We start from the raw sequence: 20737 nt of genomic DNA, 5'->3' as shown, positions 1-20737 counted from the left end.
TCCCAGATGACCCTGTATATAGTTCAGAAATGAGGCGTGTCAGCAGGAGATGCTGGACTCCGTGCAGTGATGGCTCTGTGGGCAGTCAGCACGGTGCCCGTCACAAAAGTCACTCCTGCCACGAGTAGCCACATCAGGCAGTGTCGATGTGCCACTGATGACAGGAGCGGGAAATCGGTGGATTCCTCTCTCTCGTGTCGCAGTATGAAAACCCAGCTAACTTGCCAGGAATACGGACTGCGTACAGACACGAACTCCCAGTTCTGCGTTCTAATGAGAGTGCTGTGACTTCCGTGTTGCTGTTTACTTGGCAATGACTGCTGAGGATGGCTGGAAATGTATCACCTCTGCTTAAGTGAAGTTACTTTTTTCATTGTGCAGCCTTTTCAGAAAAGACAGGGATCCCCGCAAGGTTGAAGGAAACTGCAAAAATGGATGGACTTGTTTTCTGTGAAAACTGTTACCGCTATGGTACCATAGAAGAATTTGTTCCTGAAGGGAAATTTTGCAGCCAGAAATGTGCCCAGCAAGTGAGAAACAAGTAGGTGCTATTGTAAAGCATAGATACAAAGAATTTGGCATAAATGCAACATGGGATAAAAGTGGTGGGATAAAATGTTAACAGTGGGGCAAAGGGAGACACTATGCAGCCATGTTTTGGTGAGTCTCCATCGGTTTGTGATGTTTGTTCACTGTTTTTCGTGTAAATGCGTTAACAACATTTGGTTTTGCCTGACACTGGTGTCGAAGGCAGTCTTTTTTGCTTGGAGTGTGCTGTGTTCTGCTGTCAGATGCAGGCGGTAAAACAGTCTATGGGATGCATGAATCAGTGTCAGACTCTCACCCTGTTTCATAATCACTGGAATTAAGATAATCAGTAATGAGATGGTTGGTGTGGTAAGTTAATTAAGTGCAAGAGCTGTGTTATAGATGGCAGTGAGTGAAAACAGAAACATACTGTAGTTTATCAGTTCCTTTTCTATCAGCTAGTGCAGTTCATCTCATCATAAAAGAAAGTTTGTATTAGTATGTCCATTCTGTATTGCATATTACAGCATTATGGTGGTTTTTAGCATCTATGATTTTGAGCATTTTCCTTCATTTTTAGCTAATTGCTTCAAAGTTTTCTGTGCTGATTGCTTGTTTAGCAATTTGTACAGTCACATACCAGCTTTCTCCAATTGGCTTTGTCAATCTTAACAATTACATTTGCTTTCCTTTCTGTAAACTGCCCTACAGTCCTAAACATTTCACAGTTTGCTTCTCCATGAGGCTTGATAGTGCATGGGAAAAGACACACTGTTTAAAATGTGCAGAACTTGTTCAGTGTAAGCTGACAGCTCTCTGTTTGCAGTTGCTATTGTGTGTCATTCAGATTACTTCTGTTGACAGATGTATTTTTCAGTAGTATTTCTAAGAATATATTTGGTATAATACCCTGGGACTCACAAACACTTGACCTTCAGATTTACTCGCTTTTTACTTGTTTTATGAATATGGGAAGTGAAATAATATTGGCTTTGTGTCATTGTATTACTCTTGTGATAGAGAACCAAAGGAGGAACAGCCCAGTGTGGAATACAGTGGGGAAGATGATTCCAAAGGCTTTCGGAAAAGAAAAGCAAAGTTACCTCTCAAAGAAGAGTCCAGAGATAATGGGGAGAAGAAAGAGAATCCCGATGAAACTGTTAGTATGCATCATAAACCTTTTCCTGGAAGTATTTCAGTGGGAGTTTTGCATTATATTGCAGTGTCAGTAAGTTGTAATTATTGACAATGAACTGATAAGAGCTGGTTTTTGTCTGTTTTTTTAAGAACAGAACTAAAATAATTTAAAAAGTTATACTAACCTAGATTTGCTATGTCTTCAGCATAGAAAAATAGGAGTACATGTTTCCCAACACCTGTTACTTTGTCACTCAGCACGTGGATAGATGACTATAGACCAATAATTTATTTACAAAGAAAGCTACATTACAGTTAAGAAGAGAGTACTTTTGATTTTCTTAGTGTAATTTGCCTTAGAATATCGTAGCTAAAGATCTGGTTTTGTTTTGTGTTGCAGTCTAATGTGCTTTGGGGCACCTTTTATTTTTTCTCTTTTGGATTTGTTCTTCATTTTAGAATAAACTTACCACAGTACCTTCCCATAATGTTTCTTTTCCTGTAATATCCCGTAATGTTTGTTTTCCTGTAATACTTGTTTTCTTCCCAATAGCTGTGACGCTGCTGAGAGGAGCGCAGTTTTGAGGGAGAAGGGGAGAGCTCTGCAACTGCTGGATTGTGAAAAGGCTGAAGACACTGGAGTTGTCAGAAGGGATTTCAGAGCTCTCTCTATAGCAGTATCTTAGGGAAAAGTCAGGGGATACCACCTTTGCCTCCAGGCATCTGCCCTCCCAAATAAGTACTTACTCTGTTCATCTATTCAGGTGCTAACGAAACTGTTAATACACAAACGATGAAATAAATAAAAAGGTTCAGTGCCATTTTAGATTTAGTAAAGCAATTGCACTTTTGAAAAAAGCAGATTAAAGCTGCGAGAGGTTTTCGTTTAAATTGTTTTGGAAGCATGAGCATATCAAAGATACGGCTATTTATCTCCGGCTCAGCCAGGACTGCTGAAGGCTTCGTGATCTGTCCCAGGCTTAGACAAGTCTGGCTGGCTGAGCGCCGGCTGTTGAGAGTCCTTCTGTCTGTCATTTTCACCGTGTTTGCTGTGATTTGTCGCTGATGGCTCGCTTTGTTTTTATTCAATATCTGAGGTTTGTTGGAAATAGCAGAGAGCTGTGTCAGTAGCCATTTAAATGAAGTCAGGGTTAAACCTTGGGTGTCTGCATTTTTACTGCACTAGACTTCTGAACTAATGGGGTTACTGTACTCTTTTTTTTAATTTAGGAGGACAAACCTGAAGGAAGGATCTTGAGAGTCTCACAGAGAGCCAGGAGAAAAAGAAAAGGGGAAATAACAATTTTGAAACAAAGTAAGTTAGATTATGAAACAAAAATCTCAATTATCAATTCTTTAGGTAATATCAGTCTCTTATTGTGAATTGCCAGCATTGTTTCACTGAATTTATATTCCATATTGAATACCTTTCTGTCAATTCTGTGAAAAGAGAGTGCCAGTGTTATTTGTAGCAGTTAAGTTTTGAGGATTGAAGAACCAAGAAAGCCAAGTGAAAACTGGGAAAAAACCCTGTCACTTGCAGATAGATTACCTTTTACAAAGAGCCAGTTTATGTACCTCTGGCAGCATGGAGGATGACATAGTGAATGTAAATGTAATTGATGCACATTTTAGGGTTTTTTTTCATCCCTTTAAAGAGTGCTGGTGTTAAAGGGAATCAGATCCATTGAGTTCCCAGATGTTGAAAGGCATGTATTAAGCAGAAGTGAATGTTTACTTTTGTTTCCTTGGGGATCAATTTTGTATCAACAGTATGTGCTAGAAATAGACACGTTTATGGAACTGTTCAGGAATAATTGCTATAATCAGTCCAAAGAGACATACGCTGCACTAAGCGACATAAAAAAATGTATTTTAAATGAGCGTTGTTTTTTCAGGCAGTTTGTGTGATAGATACTTTCAGGAAGAACTGGAGAATCAGCAGCTATTATACCTCAGCAGTGCACCAAGCACAAACCTACATCTTGCCTCCAAAGTGTTTCTTACGGTAGACTGGGAGCCGTTATCAGAAGTTGCCGGGCCACTAGTCAGCAGAGAGCTGCAAGTAGCTCTGCTGCACACTAGGCAGATGAAATACTGATTGAAGATGCAACACATAAAAGTTATAGAAGATCCCCCTCCTGAGATAGAATTACTCCTGAAGTATAAACATTATTTCTATGGTTGTTTACAAAGTTGAGGTGATAAGAAGTGTGTGAGATACAAGCACAAAGCTGATGCTCTGTGGAAATCACTGCTGTCCACTGACAGAATGATCTGTACAGATTTCTTCTGGTTTTTTTTTATTTGGGAGAATGTCAGTTCAGCACAAGAGATTTGGTGTAAAAGACCAATTTGTATTCAAAACGAAGCACATAACTGTGTATTATTGTGCTGAGCAACACATCTCTTAAATGGAATAAATAAAAACTGGGTAAATCACAAATAAAATCAATGTGCTTTAATAGTGTTGAGTCATTGCTGTTGTTCTGATATTTGTTATCTTTTGCTTAGATTATCTGCGTTCTTCAGGAGAGTTTGACATCGCTGTTGTTATGGTTCATGTTTTAATCATAAAACTGCTTAGCCAGACTATTACTTAAGGGACTAATTTCTCTTGTAAGTAGCCCACAGTCAGGATCAGGCCAGAATCATACTATGGACTGTGAGGAATCCTCCTGGCAGGATGAGCTTATGGTCTGAAATGCTAAGCTGCATGTGCAGAGGAGGCATTTTATGTGAAGGTCAGCAGAGCAGAGTGGAGGTGTATAAAAGTGGGTACATACATGGCCAGCCTCACAGGCCATCTGTTTTTGAAGTTCCTAGCTTTTGGTAGTGCAGTTAGTGCCGTATTTTCAAGGCCTAAAAACTGTTACTTACTGATGTGACTGTAGCCAATATTAAGATGGACTGTAGCCAATATTACAGTTACTGTGCAAACCTATGCAAGTGTTTGTACTGTGTGAGCAAACCTGAAACTGGAGGTTTCTGTCATATGCTAATGACTTGATGGGGGAAAGAAGTGCTGGTGACAGTTTTGATGGCTTGGAGAAATTACTGTTAAATCATTGCCTCTCCATCCAGAAACATCAAACTACAAAGTGATGGAGTAGCTTATATATGCACTATAACGTTCTGAATACTGTTAAAGAATAAAATATTTCAACTGTGATTAAAAAACTGTCACGAATGCTATCCAGTTGAAAATGCTTTCCAGTAAAAGAAATTCCCATAAATTAGGATTTAAAATATTGAGCTACTTTGTGATTTCTACTGACTTTTATACACACTTGCAAACTGTGTATCTTAATGCTTCTTATGAGCAATAAGGGAAAAGGGACAGGGGGCAAAACTTTCAAAGTTGTTCTTGTCACCTTAAAGATATTTTTCTTGTTACTAATCAAGCTTTGAACTGCTGGAAACCTTTCTGTACAAACCAGGAACTTTCATGTTCCCAGTGCTATTAAACCTACAGAGCTACTTCTTTTCCTGAAATAAGTTCTGAGAAACACCATGAACGCATTTAATAAAATGTAGGTTTGAGACAGATATATTACAAACTTCAAAGTGTTGGGTTTTGGGTTTTTCTTCTGGAGAAGTTAACAGTTACAGAACTCTTCTGCTGTTGCATGCTTCTTTACAGCTGTACCCTCTAAAGGAAGGCAAGCATGGTGTTGGGCATCCTATCTGGAGGAAGAAAAGGCCATTGCAGTACCTACTAAGCTGTTTAAAGAGGTATGACCTTCTGAAGTTTAAATCAGTCAACCACCTAAGATCATGATATTTCTAGGAAATCAATTAAAGAAATAGTTTGAAGATTTCACACTTCGCTGAGGAGAACCTACGTGATTAAAATAATGCTGTCCACCAGCAATCATCAAGATAGTTGGCATGTGTGAAATCAGTTACCTTTCTCTGCTTTTTCAGAGAATTCTGTAGTTGTAGCTGAATGCTGTCAACTGACACTACAGAAAGCAGATGCTTTTCCAAAATCTGCAAGCTCTAGCCTTGCCTTGTAATCTCTGAAGCTAAAAGTCTGATACATACCATTGTTTTTTCATGCCATATGTTTAGAAAGGTGGTACAAAAGTCATCTTTTGGCTTGTTGCTTTGATTATATTACCTGTATTTTTGCAGCTCTTGCTGACGTTGTATTTTATTACTACATCGGACACTAATTTGGCCTGTTCCCATTTTGCCTGTCATCCGAATGGATGTCACATCATCATGTCTTCCTTGTCCCTTGCCTGCTATGGTAGTGTTTGTCATTTGTCATTTCAGTGCTTTTTCTAGTGCTGTCTCTCTTGCTTGGAAGAGAGCTCTGCATGCAAATCCACAAAGCCTCCGTGCTGTTCTCTTCTCTTGCAAAACCTGGCAAAATATGTCAACATGTCTCAGCTGCTGTACTTCTGCCGTGTATACTCGGTATTATTCTTTGAGAATTCTGTTCTTACTGTAGACTGCATCCATTTCTTTCTGTTTGCTTTATACTTCAAGTATTAAATTTTTTTGTGCAAGGATTAGCTTTTCAGCTTACATGTGCATGTGATGCTGACCTTTAAGTGGTGCTTTTAGACATTACTGAGGTACAAAAGTAAAAAACTAGGATTGCAATGTACAGAATCCATGGATTTGTAGCTGCAAGAACAACAGTTACCTGACCATCCTTAGTTATATCCCCCTGTGCTATATACTGATTGAAAAATTAACAAGAAAAAAATCTGGTAAGTAGTGTCTCTGTCTGGAAGGTAGATTTACAAAATGTTGCTCTGCCTGTCTGAAGTTCCATGAAATGCCCTTGTGGCACACAGGCTTATACCAGCCTTTCTGAGCACTGCATGTGGTGGTAAAGTCTGGAGTTATGTGATGACATCCTGTTCCCTTTATTTTTCTCCACAATGTACCTTTCTCACTCAGTGCATCATATTTAATATTTTCTTTTAAAGTCTTTAGCCCCTGGGTAACTCTAGGGTTTTATTTAGCGTGCAGTATTTGAAGTCTGTAGTGGAGAGACAATTCTTAATAATGCTCTGAAATGGCCAGGTAATATTTCTCCATTTTACAGATGGATAGGCAAGCCACAGGAACAATAAGGCTAAAAAATGAACCCAAACATCACCACCAATTTGGAATCCTTGATTTCCATTTGCATTGTGAGAATTACTCTTTTTTTCTCTTTATTTTTTCAGTTCAGAAGCAGTACTTTTCATGACCTTTTTTCATACTCTTAGGCATGATCAGGCAAATGGAGAGTCCTTGCCGCTTCCTGGTACTTAAATCTTAGAATCATTTCTAGGCTGTGACTGACAAACTGTTATTGCTCCAGTAAAATAAAATTATTGACCCTTTATTTTATTTTTTTTTTTTAAATCTCCAGCTACCCTCATGTAATCTCTTGGGTTTTGTGCATGTTCTTGCACCATACAGAAACATTTCTAATCCTCAGTCTGCCATCTGCTCATTTGCTGACTTGTTTTACCTTTACTCTTGTATTGTTCTTATATCTTCCCTTAACAAAGTATCTTTAAATGTTTGTTGTGAAGATAATGTTTGTCAATACTAAGTTTGTCATAGGTTTACCTTGAGTGATATGTTGAGAGTAATGTACAAAACTGAAATCTGCTAAATAGTGTTAAAGTTATTAGTCTTCTAAAAGTTGCCTGACACATTTTACTGTAACAGAAACCAAACTGAAGGTTGTGTTGCCTTAGAAGTGATAGATTTGACAATGGGAATAATTCATGTCTTAAAGTTCAGAAAATACCTGTGTGATAATTGCTTAATTTTTAGTGTATTTTTTTGTAGAATTTTGTACTGTTTGCACAGTAATGTTCATTACAATAATGAAAGAATAAACAGATTTGTGACTTTTTAATTGTTCCCTTGCTTTGTAATTTTATTTGTGTTTGCTCTTGCAAAATCTCATTTACATTTTTGGCCACTGTTCCTCAGTGTGTCAGTATTTCTGACATTTCGGTTTTCCATGGACGTTTTGTATCTGTAAGGTGTTTGTGATATAGATCTCATTAACTGCAAACATGTGCACCAAGATGAACTTTAAAATTTCAGTTTATTGATTTAAAAAAAACCGAATACTCTGCTTTTCCATTCCTCATGAGGAAGTATCTAGAATTATACATAGTGTAACTTCATTGCTTTCAATGATAATAAAAATGTTAAGTGTGGTGTTGTTAGGATGAAATAACTTTTCAAATGCATATACTGCAGTCAGATATTCTGATTGCTTAACTGAGGTCTACAAAATTATCTAAGCTATTTTTAGATAGGGACTTAGAGCTGTGGTTAGCTATCTATTGGCTGGCCACTTTAGGCTGATTTAAACCAGTATAGTTTTCCATTTCCCTTCCACTTGCTGCATATTCCTGCTCTTGTGCCATGCACTGTGGTTTTTTTCGCCGGGGTTTATTATTCAGTTATATTGGTTGCAGCCGAAGGCACCAAAGAGAGAATTCCCTTCCTTCCAAGTAGGTGAGACCTCTCTGAGTACCTCCCTTGGTGCCTTTCTCTTTCCATTGACTGCAGAGGTGCTGCAGGTGGCTAGGGAGCGTGTGTAGCTTTTAGACAGGAGCAGAAGGAAGGGGGAGCGTATAAGATGCTTCTGCTGTGTTTTGTCTGTAACCATATGGGACATAAAAAATACCTAGCTGTGAATTTGGTAACCTGTGGAAAATCCTCTTCAGTTTTATTACTTTTTTTTTTACTAATATCCCCTCCGATTTAACCTTAGTATCTGCTAGCTTCCTTCCTTCTTTAGCTGAAAAATAAATAATTACATTGTTAAAATTTTTTATTGGCAATTAGTGAAAAAAAGTTGAGGGCAAATAATGCGATCTTCTTTCCCTTGGGTAACTTTTTTGCTAATTCTTTATGATTTTCTTTAGTACTGTCAAGTTTTAAGTCATTCTAATATCAATGTGTTTTTCAAGAAATCATCAATTTCTCTTTTCCACAGTATGTTTTTAAAAATGCGAAACTTACTTTAAAGGAATTTATTAGTTCTTTCAGAAACATGAATAAGAAGTAATCATTGTTCTTTTCCTTATAAAGATATACTCTGTCTTTCTCTGGTATACTTTCAGAAGTATTGAAACGGTTCTTTTCCATTGCAGTATCAATCTTTCCCGTACAACAAAAACGGATTCAAAGTAGGGATGAAACTGGAGGGCGTGGATCCCGAGCACCAGTCGATATACTGTGTTCTCACGGTGGCCGAGGTAAGTAGAGTCTGCGAGCAGCCATGGTGCAGCATTACAGGAGAGACTGAACTAGAACAGCAGCAGCTGAAAGTGCTCGCTTGTCCGTAACAGGCTGTCGGAAACTGTATGTAGGAAGGTAGCTTTTAAATTAATAATGCTATATTAAATCTACCTGACAAACACGTGACTATGTCCAGTATCATGCAGCAGTGACTGCTTCCATACCTTTAACGTATGCAGCTAGACAAAATGTATTACGCTAGTTGTCTGCTTTTTCTGTTATCCCGCAGTTTATATTTTAAAGAAAAAATAACGATGAAAAATGTGTGACAGCTGATTTATAGTGGTTTTATAGAGGTTTGATAGCATTTACAGTTTCTGCGTTTGCTGATACCTAACACTTTTTTGTGTTGCAGTTGTTCTACAATTTTTTCAGGCTGATGGCCTCAGAAATTGCCTCTACTGGCAACTTCTACAAAGCAGCATACCATAAAAACTCAGTTTGTCTTTTTGCTGCAGTTTATGAAATAATTTTTTTATTAGCTTCTTTGCTTTTAATAATATAAACAAGAATGTGTTTCTTGGTTACGTTTTTTATGTCTTTCAAACATACCTTACACTAGCTTTTATGTAGTGTTACCAAGGATCCTTTTTTGGTTTGGTTTTGTGAATTAAAATGGGGAAACAGTAGTAAGGTAGGTACTCTGCTCTGTGTCGCTGTTATTCGAAGCAGCTGTGGTTTTGCAGTTTATATTTTTATAGCCTAGGCTGTTGTTTTCCCTTTTCTGGATCTCTTCATGGCCCATAGTCATATGCCATTTCTGTGGATATCTCTTCCGTTTCCTTGCGGATGGTGTGTCAGTGGCTGAATATTTCCTGTGTACCTTGTGCTTGGCACGAAGTGATGGGTTGTGTTTTACTGCAGGATGACCTGAATTCCACAGAGTTCTGAGATGGCAAACTGGAAGTTATGTCAGAGTATAAATTAAATATAAAATAAGGTGGTCTTGATGTCAGGAGATTTTCACTGATGACTGCAGGAAAGTTACGGTGTTTGGCACTCAGGATGATGTAGAGAGCTTTAGTACAGAGAGAGGGATTATATGTCCTGTTTTTCTCTTCCTCTCGGTGGTTAACTTATTACTAAATGGAATAATGACTTTCTGGGGGATACCTCCACTGACTTCTCATCTTTGATAACAGTTCCCGGTATCTCTCTGGAGAGCCTGTTGAATGTAGTTGTTACTGAGTGCTCTTTTGCATATTGATTAATCGGGATAGCTGGAGAGCATCATTGTCTGCGCTTGCTCCATGATGGCATCAGGTGTGTTCATGGTCTTCTGTAGGGTTTCTGTTTTATTCTGATGTCGGGTTGAACAGTTTTCAAGTTTTTGAACACTAATGGCAATATCCAGCTTTTAGTTAATTCTTTTCACCAGAAGAGGAGGCACTCAGACTGAGAATAGCTTTGCTTTTTCATTCTTTCCTGTTTGTCAAATGAATTAATTCATTGTTGGCTTGAGCAGAAGTAAAAGGCTGACTGAAAACACGCTGTTAATATACATGATACTGAACGGAAGCTGTTATGTGTAGGGCAAACATCTTAAAACATAGTGTTGTACATTCTTGCTTTTAGGTTTGTGGCTACAGAATACGACTCCATTTTGATGGATACCCAGATTGCTACGATTTCTGGGTGAACGCTGATTCTTCAGACATTCATCCTGTTGGATGGTGTGAGAAAACAGGTCACAAGCTTCATCCACCTAAAGGTATTGTTGGTATTGTTTAGTGTGAAATGTGTGTGTTTTCCATAGCTCCGAGATTGAGACTATCTGTGTAATGCTGTAATTATATTTTTTATGGCAGAAACTTTTTGTTCATTTAGTCAGAGTATTTGAACATGGCAAATTAAATTCTACTTGAAGTCTTGCTAAAATCTTGAGGTTGAAATCCTACCTTTTTTATTCAGTGGAAGTTCAGAGAAAACAAGAAAATAAAATGAACCGTAAGAGCAATTCATAAGGCGTTAGGAAAGGAAGTTAGGCAACAACCCTATACCCCAAATTAATGCTTATTGCAAGTACAATGGCAGCATGCTGGTGACATGTATGCTTAAACTGATGTCTCACAGGCAGCTGAGAATCCTTTAGTGGAAGGTCTTAGGACATTTTCATTACTAGATTTTGATCACCATAATTGTACATGTGTTAGCACAGACTAATAAAGATTGTGCTCTTGCCACAAAGAGTAAGCTTAAGATAGACACAAAGGAGAAGTTAAGAGATGAGGAGGGAGAAAAAGTGTAAGATTACAAGCCTGAAAGCATTTGTACAAAACATGTAAATGGTATATAGGTGTTGAAATTTGTGTAATTTGCTTGCTTAATTATTCTGTTTCAGATTATGTGATTCCTTTATTTTGGCAGATGGAGGGCATCTGCACTGAACTGTAACAAGAGAAAAGGGTTAAATGGGCTGCCTTTTGGTAGGACGGGAGTGTGTGGGGATGGAGGGAGCAAGTGCTGAAGAGATGAGAGTAAGAAATAGATGATTGTGGTGTTTGGACATGCACGGTGAGGGTAGGATAATGCAGTTTGGAAAGGCTGCAAAATGATGAGTGTACAGAGTCAAGAGGATGCATTATGGAGGGAAGTGGAGAGAGTGGTGATGAGCTCTTCTCCCTGGTATCCAGTGCAAGGACACATGGGAATGGTGCAAAGCTGCACCAGAGGAGGTTTAGACTTGACATGAGGAAGCATTTCTTTACAGACAGGGTGGTCAAATGCTGGAACAGGCTTCGTAGAGAAGTGGTCGATGCCCCAAGTCTGTCAGAATTTGAGACATTTTGACAATGCCCTTAACAACATGCTTTAACTTCTGGTCAGCTCTGAAGTGGTCAGGCAGTTGGACTAGATGATTGTTGTAGGTCGCTTCCAACTGAAATAGTCTATAGTATTGTATTCTATTCTGTTCTACTTAATGAATTATATAATTCCAGTAAGCTTCACATTACGTTTTAGTAAATTGACTGAAGAGTAATAAAGTCCATATTTATAGTTAGTGAATACTGTTCTAGATCTACAGTGACTAAATCAAATTCACCTTTGGTCCTTATTTGGGAGACGAGGTAGGAGCTTGAGATTTTTACTTTCTCACTTGGTGACTGAAAGACCCACGCTGTCCAGAAACTGTTTCACAATCTGCTGAAACCAATTGTTTTTCCATGGACTTTGTCCTAGTACCAGCACCTAATCCCGTCACACATGCAGTAGGTGGGAATTTTGTGTTGTCAGCTGTGAACTTTGAGCTAGGTTTCAATATCCTCTAGAATTACAAAGCGAAAATTAAAGCCTCGACACCACATTCATTTATAAATTATTTCATCTGGACTACAGCTGTAGTGTATCAAGACAAGTGGCAACTGGGACTTGGACGTTAATTTATGTTAGCTGATATTTAAAATGAAAACTGAGAAAGGCAGATCTGAAGAAGATGAAGTTAAAGGATTCTTTACTTGTGGTTCCTTAGAAGATATGAGATTCGCAGGAAGTTAAATAGAGCTGTTTTCTGTGGTGTATTTGAGTAACACTTCAAATAGCCGAGAGGTGACACATTTCAGTAGTTAAGGCAATCACTCACTGAAGTTGGTAGTGGGTTTGGTCTTGTTTTACTGGACTGTAAAGTGTGAACTAAAATAGATGTTCCTATAACTTGTTTAACAGGCAAATAAAGAATAAGACTATTTGCTTACAACTCTTACCATGGTTTTATAGAATAGAAGTACAAATGGTTTCTTGTGAATTATTTTATGCAGTTTCATATATTATGAATATATTAGTTATGTGCCCTGAGCTTGTTGGTTGCGTGTGTGTCAGTCTGACTGCCAAAGGGAATTTAGTTGGTACCTGCGAGGCAGAGAGGTGGTAAGCTGTGGTTTTCTTGGGCAAAGACAGAGAGGTGACTTGTAGACTGTGCTACTTGGAGAGATTCGTTCGAAGGGAGGGACATTGTGGTATAAAATTGATGTCAATCTGAGACTGATTTTTGATACATGGTAGAATTACGGATTTTGATTTCTAGTCTCCCCCTAGATGTTCTGCCTCTTGAGGACTTTCATGTCCCCTGACAGCCAGGGCCATGAGGTTGGAGATCAGGGATGGAGCGGTGATTTTGTAAGAAACGGTCCCCAGCCTGTTTTGAAGGTAAAAATTGAAACAGAGCTGGAAACCCCAGAGTTCGTGCCTAGTGCTTTATTTATATGAATATTCTTCCTCCTGGATGAAGATCTGAAACAGTTCAAATGTCAGTCCTGACCAACTATGAGAAACTAATACTGTGCAGCTTGAGAAAGCAGAGTATTTTGCTCAGTTAGTATAAAGAAGGCTTGACATTTTGATAAGGAAGCTCAGGCAGCCCTAAATAAAAAACATGATTCCTCTTTGTAATACCAGATGCCCAAATAAAAATAGAAAAGCTTCATCAACTTTCTTTTGGACTCTGTAAACTCCTCTACATTGTGTTCTGCTTCAGTTTCTCGTAATCCAAAGCAGTGCTCCCTCAAAGACTCAGTGAGTTCGTATTGGGGTGAAATTAATAAGTAGTTTTAAAGTAACTTTTACCAGTGTAGTTTATATAAAATTAAACTAATAATAAACTAAATAATTAAACTAAATTAAATTAATTAAATTTAACTAAATTAAACTAATAATAAACTAAAAATAGCTAATAGTGCATAATATTTTCAGTTTTGAAATTCTAAGAAATCATTCAGAATTAGATGGAAAAAATAATTTCATCAACTATGAGCAAATCACCTGTATGCACCTTGTATCTCATGCCTATCATTTCTTACCCTTCTTTATGGCCCTTGTTTAGGATATAAGGAAGAAGAATTCTGCTGGCCTTCATACCTAAAGGCATGCAAGGCTCAAGCTGCTCCTAAATCGCTGTTTGAAAACCAGAATGCAGTAAGTACTCACTTGTTACTGATGTTGTATAAAGTTGCCAGTATGCTCACATGTGTAGTAGACACTCAGCACATTTCAGTGATGGCAGACTGTAAACATTTTAATCTTAAATTTCAACAAACGCAATAACAATCTCCATTTCAGTCACCTCTTTTACTTAGCTGTTTAACCATCTGATCTGGCACATTCAGAAATGTTATATTAAATGAACTTTAATACTTGTTATTACTGCCGTGTCTCACACCATAATTTTGTGGAACAAGCACGATCTTTCAGAGGCAGTAGCTAAGACAGAGTTAAAACCAACACATTTAATTTTAGTAGCATGTTCAGGGCTTTTTTATTTCATAAACCAGAGTCTCTGCATTTGAGCATCTCTCGTGTCAACTAATTAGGCTGCTGCCACCCTGTTGGGGCAGCTAATTGGGAAACGTCGAAATGACATGAATCTATTGATTGTTGACACAGGGGAGATTTCTGGATTGATAGTATTTATCTTCAATTAAATGTCTTTATGTAGACAGTGATTCCATCGGGATTTCGAGTGGGGATGAAGCTGGAAGCTGTCGACAAGAAGAACCCGACTTTCATTTGTGTTGCTACGGTAACAGACATGGTGGACAATCGTTTTCTGGTTCATTTTGACAACTGGGATGAGAGTTACGACTACTGGTATGATGTTTTTGTTTTGTATCCTAGTGAGGCATATCAGAAATGTGGTAGCTTTAAGCAGTATTAACCAACTTTCGCTAGATGTGTAATCGTGGCCACCAAAGTGTGTCTCAGTGGCAGAATGGAGGAATCAAAGTTTATGTGTCAGGTTGCACATAAATTCTCCAGAGATTGTGGTAATGAGTGTTCACATGTGCTGCTACATTTGGAGCTGTGGATTCATTTCTCATTTCAATTACATACTATGGCTGAGTTTGATACCTTTAGTGAAGAATATGCACCATGATAATGTGACCAATTGTACTTGTAATTAGGTTTACATAGATTTGCAAATTGGAAGAAAGGCTGGATTTTCTCAGAAGATTCTTGTAGCACTATGTTGTTCACACCAAACCTTAGCCGTCTTCTGTAAGGCATGAGCATAGTGGCAAAACCTGGTTTTAGTCTTTTATGTTCTACATTCCTCTGAAAATTGGGATCCTGGTATCCTGACCTGTGTTAGAGAAGACCTTTCTGCAGAGTGGCTTTGTGTATCCATATGAAAAGCCAGTGGGTGGAGCAGAACATACTATGACCATAAATGTCCTGAAGGAAATTCAGGCTTTGACTGTCACAGAGCAGGCTTTTATTTGGACTTGCATTGTCTTTTAGCAAGTTACTTAGATCAAAGTTACATAGCTTACATTATGCGAAGAGTAAGTTACTGAAGAACAGGTAAGCCTACGTCTTCGGTTCTGCAGTGGCAACTTAATTGTATAGCTGAGCCTGTAAAAATAAATGAAGAAAGTTTTCTTAATCTGTATTTGATGACTGTTTAGGCACTATGTCAGTTGAGAATGATGTGAAACTATTAGATAGCTTCAAAACTTTGTGAGCTCATCTCTTGAAATAATAGTTGTATAGGCTACACGACAAACAAGCTGTAGGAGAACTAAATTACTGAAGCAGTGGTGAACAGGCATTTCAGTGAAGTCTAGAACTGATTATCATAGAATAGTTTGAGTTGGAAGGGGCCTTTAAAGGTCATCCAGTCCAACTCCTCTGCAGTGAGCAGGGACATCTTGCACAAGATCAGGTTGCTCAGAGCCCCGTCCAACCTGACCTTTAATGTTTCCAGGGATGGGCTATCTACCACCTCGCTGGGCAACCTCTTCCAGTGTTTCACCACCCTCATTGTAAAAAATGTCTTCCTTATATCCAGTCTAAACTACCCTCCCTTAGTTTAAAACCATTACCCCTTGTCCTGTCACTACATGCCCTGCTAAAATGCCTGTCCTCATCTTGCTTATAAGCCCCATTTAAGTACTGAAAGGCCACAATAAGGTCTCCCTGCAGCCTTCTCTTCTCCAGGCTGAGCAGCTCAACAGCCACAACTCTCTCAGCCTGTCCTCACAGGAGAGGTGCTCCAGCCCTTGAATTATTTTAGTGGCCCTCCTCTGGACCCGCTCCAGCAGGTCCATGTCTTTCTTGTGCTGAGGGCTCCAGAGCTGGACGCAGTACTCCAGGTGAGGTCTCACCAGAGGGAAGTAGAGGGGCAGAATCACCTCCCTCGACCTGCTGGCCACGCTTCTCTTGATGCAGCCCAGGATACTGTTGGCGTTCTGGGCTGCGAGCACACATTGCTGGGTCATGTCCAGCTTTTCATCCACCAGTATCCCCAAGTCCTTCTTGGCAGGGCTGCGCTCAATCCCTTCACCCTCCAGCCTGTGCTGATAGCGGAGGTTGCCCTGACCCATGTGCAGGACCTTGCACTTGGCCTTGTTGAACCTCATGAGGTTCATCTGGGCCCATGTGGAGATAATAGGCCATATGAGTCAAAGACCAGAAAGACTGGTGATTATTTCCGTGAAGAAGTAACACAAAACATACATTTCCTCTGCAAAGCAGCAGGAAACTGGGAACTGGGAAAAGGTATTCTGAATTTCCTGATATTTAAATGCTCACTGATAACAGTTATGCCATTAATTAATAATGAAAACAGCAGCTAGGCAAGGCTTTTAGGGCAATCACAATGCAATATAACCTGTAGTTTGTTCAGAGGTAGCACAGGTTTCTCTGCAAAACATTGCACTGTGTATAGCAGACGTACACAGAATTTCAGTCTTGTGAGTATCCCTATGTCAACAGGAATTTTATCCACCAGTCTTCTCAGAAGAGGGAAAAGCATTTTTTAAGTACATAGCCAGGCATTACTTTTTTGCAGTCTGTATTCTGAAGTGGGTTTTCTGAATTTCATGTGCAGAATACATGAAATAATACCTTCTTAAAGGATGAGGGAAAATTGAGGTGGAAAATATACAGGTTTTTGAGAAGTAGCTGGAGCTGTATTTGTACTGAAGCCAATCTGAAGATTTGTTCTTTTGGTGAAATTGTAAAACACCTTTCTAGAAGGAGCAAGAAGGTGCTGCTGGAAATGCCATGCATGGAAATTAAATGCTGAATGGCATGGCCTACCTCTCTGCACTGCTGTGATTGAGATGGGACTGAATCGAGGAGGAAGGAAAGAAAATGGGAGAAAACAACAGCAAATGAAAGTACCAGTGGAATGTCCAACTACGAGAGAGCCTGAAAATGCATCCTGAATGCATCCCACTTACATATTTAATTTTAGATACCAGGTTTGTAGGGTCCTTAAAATACCTTAGGTGCATAAATTTCACATTGACAAACTGATGTCTGTAAATAAAAATGAAGAGTTCTGTTGGTATTACCCAGAGCAAAACCTCACAGTTTCCCTGTATCTGTGTAGAAGTTTCAGTCTCAGAACTATAATGAAGGAGAAATTATGTATTTAGGCCAGGTAGTTGATTATTTTCAAACAAGTACCTTTTTTTCTCCTATATAGCTTTTGTGATTAAGTTAGTTTGGGTAGATTGAGCTTTTTCATTGAGTATAGAAATTCTTTCCACTTCTTGGATAACTAAAAGACAAGTGACTGATTTTACTGGACTTCATGCAACAGAAATCTACCATCACCTAAGATTTTTTAGGCTTCAGGCTTTCAGCCTGAAGATACTTTTCTTGACTTTTTCCTGAACGTTAGAAAATACGTTAATGGTGGAAAATTAATGCCCTGGCTAGACTTAGTCATTACTATAGTTCTTTAATGCATGGCGGTGATACTTTCAGTGTATTGTAAATCCCATTAAATTGTCCTTTGGGAGTGGCTTTTACAGGGAAAAAAAAAGGAACAAAATTGACAAATGTAAGCCTTCACGAAGGAGAATTTTGACCTATACTACACAAGCCATCAGGTCCTTTCCATCTGTCCCATATTTTTTGATGAAACAAATGCTTCTCTGAGAGACAAAGACATTCCCTCTGAATGGAATTTCCAAATTTGCTTAAGGTTGACTGAATGTGGAAATAGCATTTGGGAATCGTTAGGTATGTCTGAACTATGAATTAAACATGGGGCCCTGCTGGCTTTCAGTTCTCTATGCTCTTGCAACTGTTCTGCTTACACACAGATTTATGTCACCTCAGCTTCCGAATTTTTTTGTGACCAAACCCGAACACAGCCAGAGCTTGCGTAGGAGGTGGAGCGCTGCCAGTTTGTTGCCACTTGCATGCAGGAGAGATGGAGTGAAGGCAGTGCTGGACATGCTGCAGCCCAAACTCGCTGGGTCAGAGGGCTCTGGCCGCCCTCATCCATGCCTTGGTCGGATCCTCCCCTGCAGAGAAGATGCTGCTGTCGGCTTTTGGGATCAGCTTACGAGGAGTGTGAGGAAATACAGTGTCCCATGCTACACTCACCTGTCCATCTTGCATAAAAAAGTCTATTCTAAAGCACCTTGTGAAGACAAATCAGCTTTTGATTTTCTGAACCATTTTCTGATGTGTATGAGTTTTGGAACAGACTGGGTTTTGGTGTGACACTCAATAAGGGGCTAGTTCCACTCTCCACCAGCATCTGCTGCTTTGCTAACAGCCAAGTCCTTAAAAGCTGTGCTCTGCTTTGTTCATTTTTGTGATAGTTAACTTTGCTTCACTCCTGTAAAAGAAACAATCTTTTTGAAGGGGTTATATTATGCCAAAAAGAAGGTAAAACAATCTTAAAGAATCATGAGTCACAGTGCATGCTTTTAACTATTTAAATGGATCAGTATCTGACCCTAAAGCTCTAATATTTCATGCAAATCATGCAGCTGTCTTATCAGACTTTAAATAGAAGGTATGGTAATGTGGCTTGCTGTACCACCTCTGGACACATACCTGACCCAAAACAATAACAGCTTTACACATGTCATTGATGAAGTATTCTCATTTACGCACTAGATGGGGCTGCAGGATGGTTTCTATGTTTTTCTTTCTTTGTTTGTTTTTTTTTTTTTTCCAGTGCACGGTTAGATGACTGACATTTCACTATCAAGAAGTTGTAAAAGTAGCATTCTTCAGGGCATATTATTATTTATGGGTATAACATATGTGTGTATGAGTGGTTTCTTGTAGATAACATTTTCATTACAGATTGTATCTACATTTAATAAAGTGAAAACCAAAATACCAAAAGGCCTGTTCTCCCAAAAGAGAAAACCAGGAATTATTTCAAAAGAGAAAATCATTATAGCACATACAGATTATTTTAAAGAAAATGCTGGTTACTAAATAAAAACTCTGTCCAGATCTTCAGGTGGAGACCCATGTGGGAAAATACTATTCTAAAAGAATTGAATGTTGATTTTTTTTAACAGCACGCATTGTCATCCATGTCTCTTGGTCTGAATTTAAAGAGCTGTATATATGAAACAGATTTTGGGGACAAATTAACAGGACAGCTGAAAATGACCAATACAAAAATAGTAAGTCTCCTTCAATATCCGAGTCTCCCACTGGGATGTGCTCTCCTGCCGTGAGTTAAGGATTGTTGAACTGCAGGTGTGTTCCTTGGTGCACGCACCAGGGGCTCGTGTTGTTGGCTGCCCTTGGCTCTCCTTACTGCAGAACTTCTTCCTGGCCTTTTACATCATGTAGCTCTTCGCTGCCTTGACATCTTTTCTAAGATGTAGTTAAGCTGTCCGTAACGCAGCAGAGCTGCGGCTTGCTCTGTCCCTCTGCGTGGTTCTTGTGGGTTCAGCTGGCATGCTCTGCTGCTTTTGGCTCCGCTGCAGCTTCCTGCATGAGCTTCAGTGTCCAGTATGGAAAATAGGTGTCTTCTGTCTGGATGTTCTCACACGACAGGAAGAATGGATTGCAAGTGGCATGGATTGTGTGGATACTATAATCTTGCTTTATTAGTGGAGCGTGCCTGTGTCACTGCTCTGCTGCCTGGTGGAAGGTGGTGGTGCTCCGCTGCAGTCCAGGGGTAGGTAGGTTTGAAGGTGCAAAATTCTGCAGCTCTTGCTAGTGGTGGTAATGTTTTTTGGCTTAGCAAGCATCCTCACAATTCATGGATCATTGTGTTTTATGAAGCGCGTGAGCCGGGTAATCTGCCCTCTGGTTTGGAACAAAGGAGATAAAAAGCCGTGGCATGCAGCAAATTCATTGTGAAAAGTCAGAGTAGCCTTTAGCATTCTAGCTGACAAGCCTTGGGCTTAGTCTGATAGACTATTGTTGTTCTTCCAAACTAGATAATATGTCCATGAAATAAGACACATTAAAGCCTAATAGTTTTACTTTAAAATGTGTGTGACTTTTACTGATCTCTACTTTTTATTGTTAAATGGACTGTTAGACTCTTAAAGGCTGAGTGAAATCAGCAGGTAAAGATGGACTGTATGACCTGGTTTTGCTGGAATAGGGATGGGTTTTTTTCATGAGGCCACCATGGTTACAGAAGTTTCTTAGAGGCTCATCTATAATGACTGGGTTTTTCTTTCAAAGCGAATCAAAATGTTGTGGATGTTTTGTAGTGCTATTTTGCAGTGCTATGGTGTGTAGCACTTGTTGCTGCGAGTTACATGTTCGCTCCCATTGCTGTAATGTCAGAGTATCTTCCAGGAATGCATCTTTTGTTGCAGCGTACCTTGGTCACTTGCTTCTTCTTGAATCTTCAAAGCAAGAAGTGTGTGCAGTGGCATTTACTCTTCAGAATTTTTTAAAAATGTATGTTCAAACTATGCTTGTAAAAGCAAAACAGAACAAATGCATTTAGAAGGTTTATCCTCAAAAGTGTTTTTACACATCTACCTCATTATTTTAAGTATAATGCTGATAATACCGTAGTGACTCATAAGCATGGGTCTTGTTCCCAAATTTAACTCAGGAGACTTTT

The 20737-nt window shown here is 39.1% G+C and overlaps 1 protein-coding gene across 8 annotated transcripts in view; it reads left to right on the top strand.

Annotated features, from left to right (window-relative positions):
- The window catches only part of L3MBTL3 (L3MBTL histone methyl-lysine binding protein 3), an 82605-nt gene that overhangs the window by 25018 nt on the left and 36850 nt on the right, over positions 1–20737 (top strand). For all 8 annotated transcript variants that reach the window (XR_012763179.1, XM_075414069.1, XM_075414070.1 and 5 more), the window contains exons 4-11: positions 382–541; positions 1549–1687; positions 2896–2980; positions 5309–5400; positions 8796–8900; positions 10519–10654; positions 13760–13851; positions 14372–14523. Coding sequence is in view for 7 of the 8 variants with exons in the window: in XM_075414069.1 (XP_075270184.1) it covers positions 382–541; positions 1549–1687; positions 2896–2980; positions 5309–5400; positions 8796–8900; positions 10519–10654; positions 13760–13851; positions 14372–14523 (961 nt within the window). In the remaining variant the exon portion in view is untranslated. The remainder of the gene's footprint in view (positions 1–381; positions 542–1548; positions 1688–2895; positions 2981–5308; positions 5401–8795; positions 8901–10518; positions 10655–13759; positions 13852–14371; positions 14524–20737) is intronic.

The sequence above is a fragment of the Opisthocomus hoazin genome, chromosome 2 (assembly GCF_030867145.1).
Source record: "Opisthocomus hoazin isolate bOpiHoa1 chromosome 2, bOpiHoa1.hap1, whole genome shotgun sequence".
NCBI classification, from domain to species: domain Eukaryota; kingdom Metazoa; phylum Chordata; class Aves; order Opisthocomiformes; family Opisthocomidae; genus Opisthocomus; species Opisthocomus hoazin.
The sequence above is the reverse complement of the archived record's forward strand: the minus strand, read 5'-3'. Positions and strand labels throughout refer to the sequence as shown.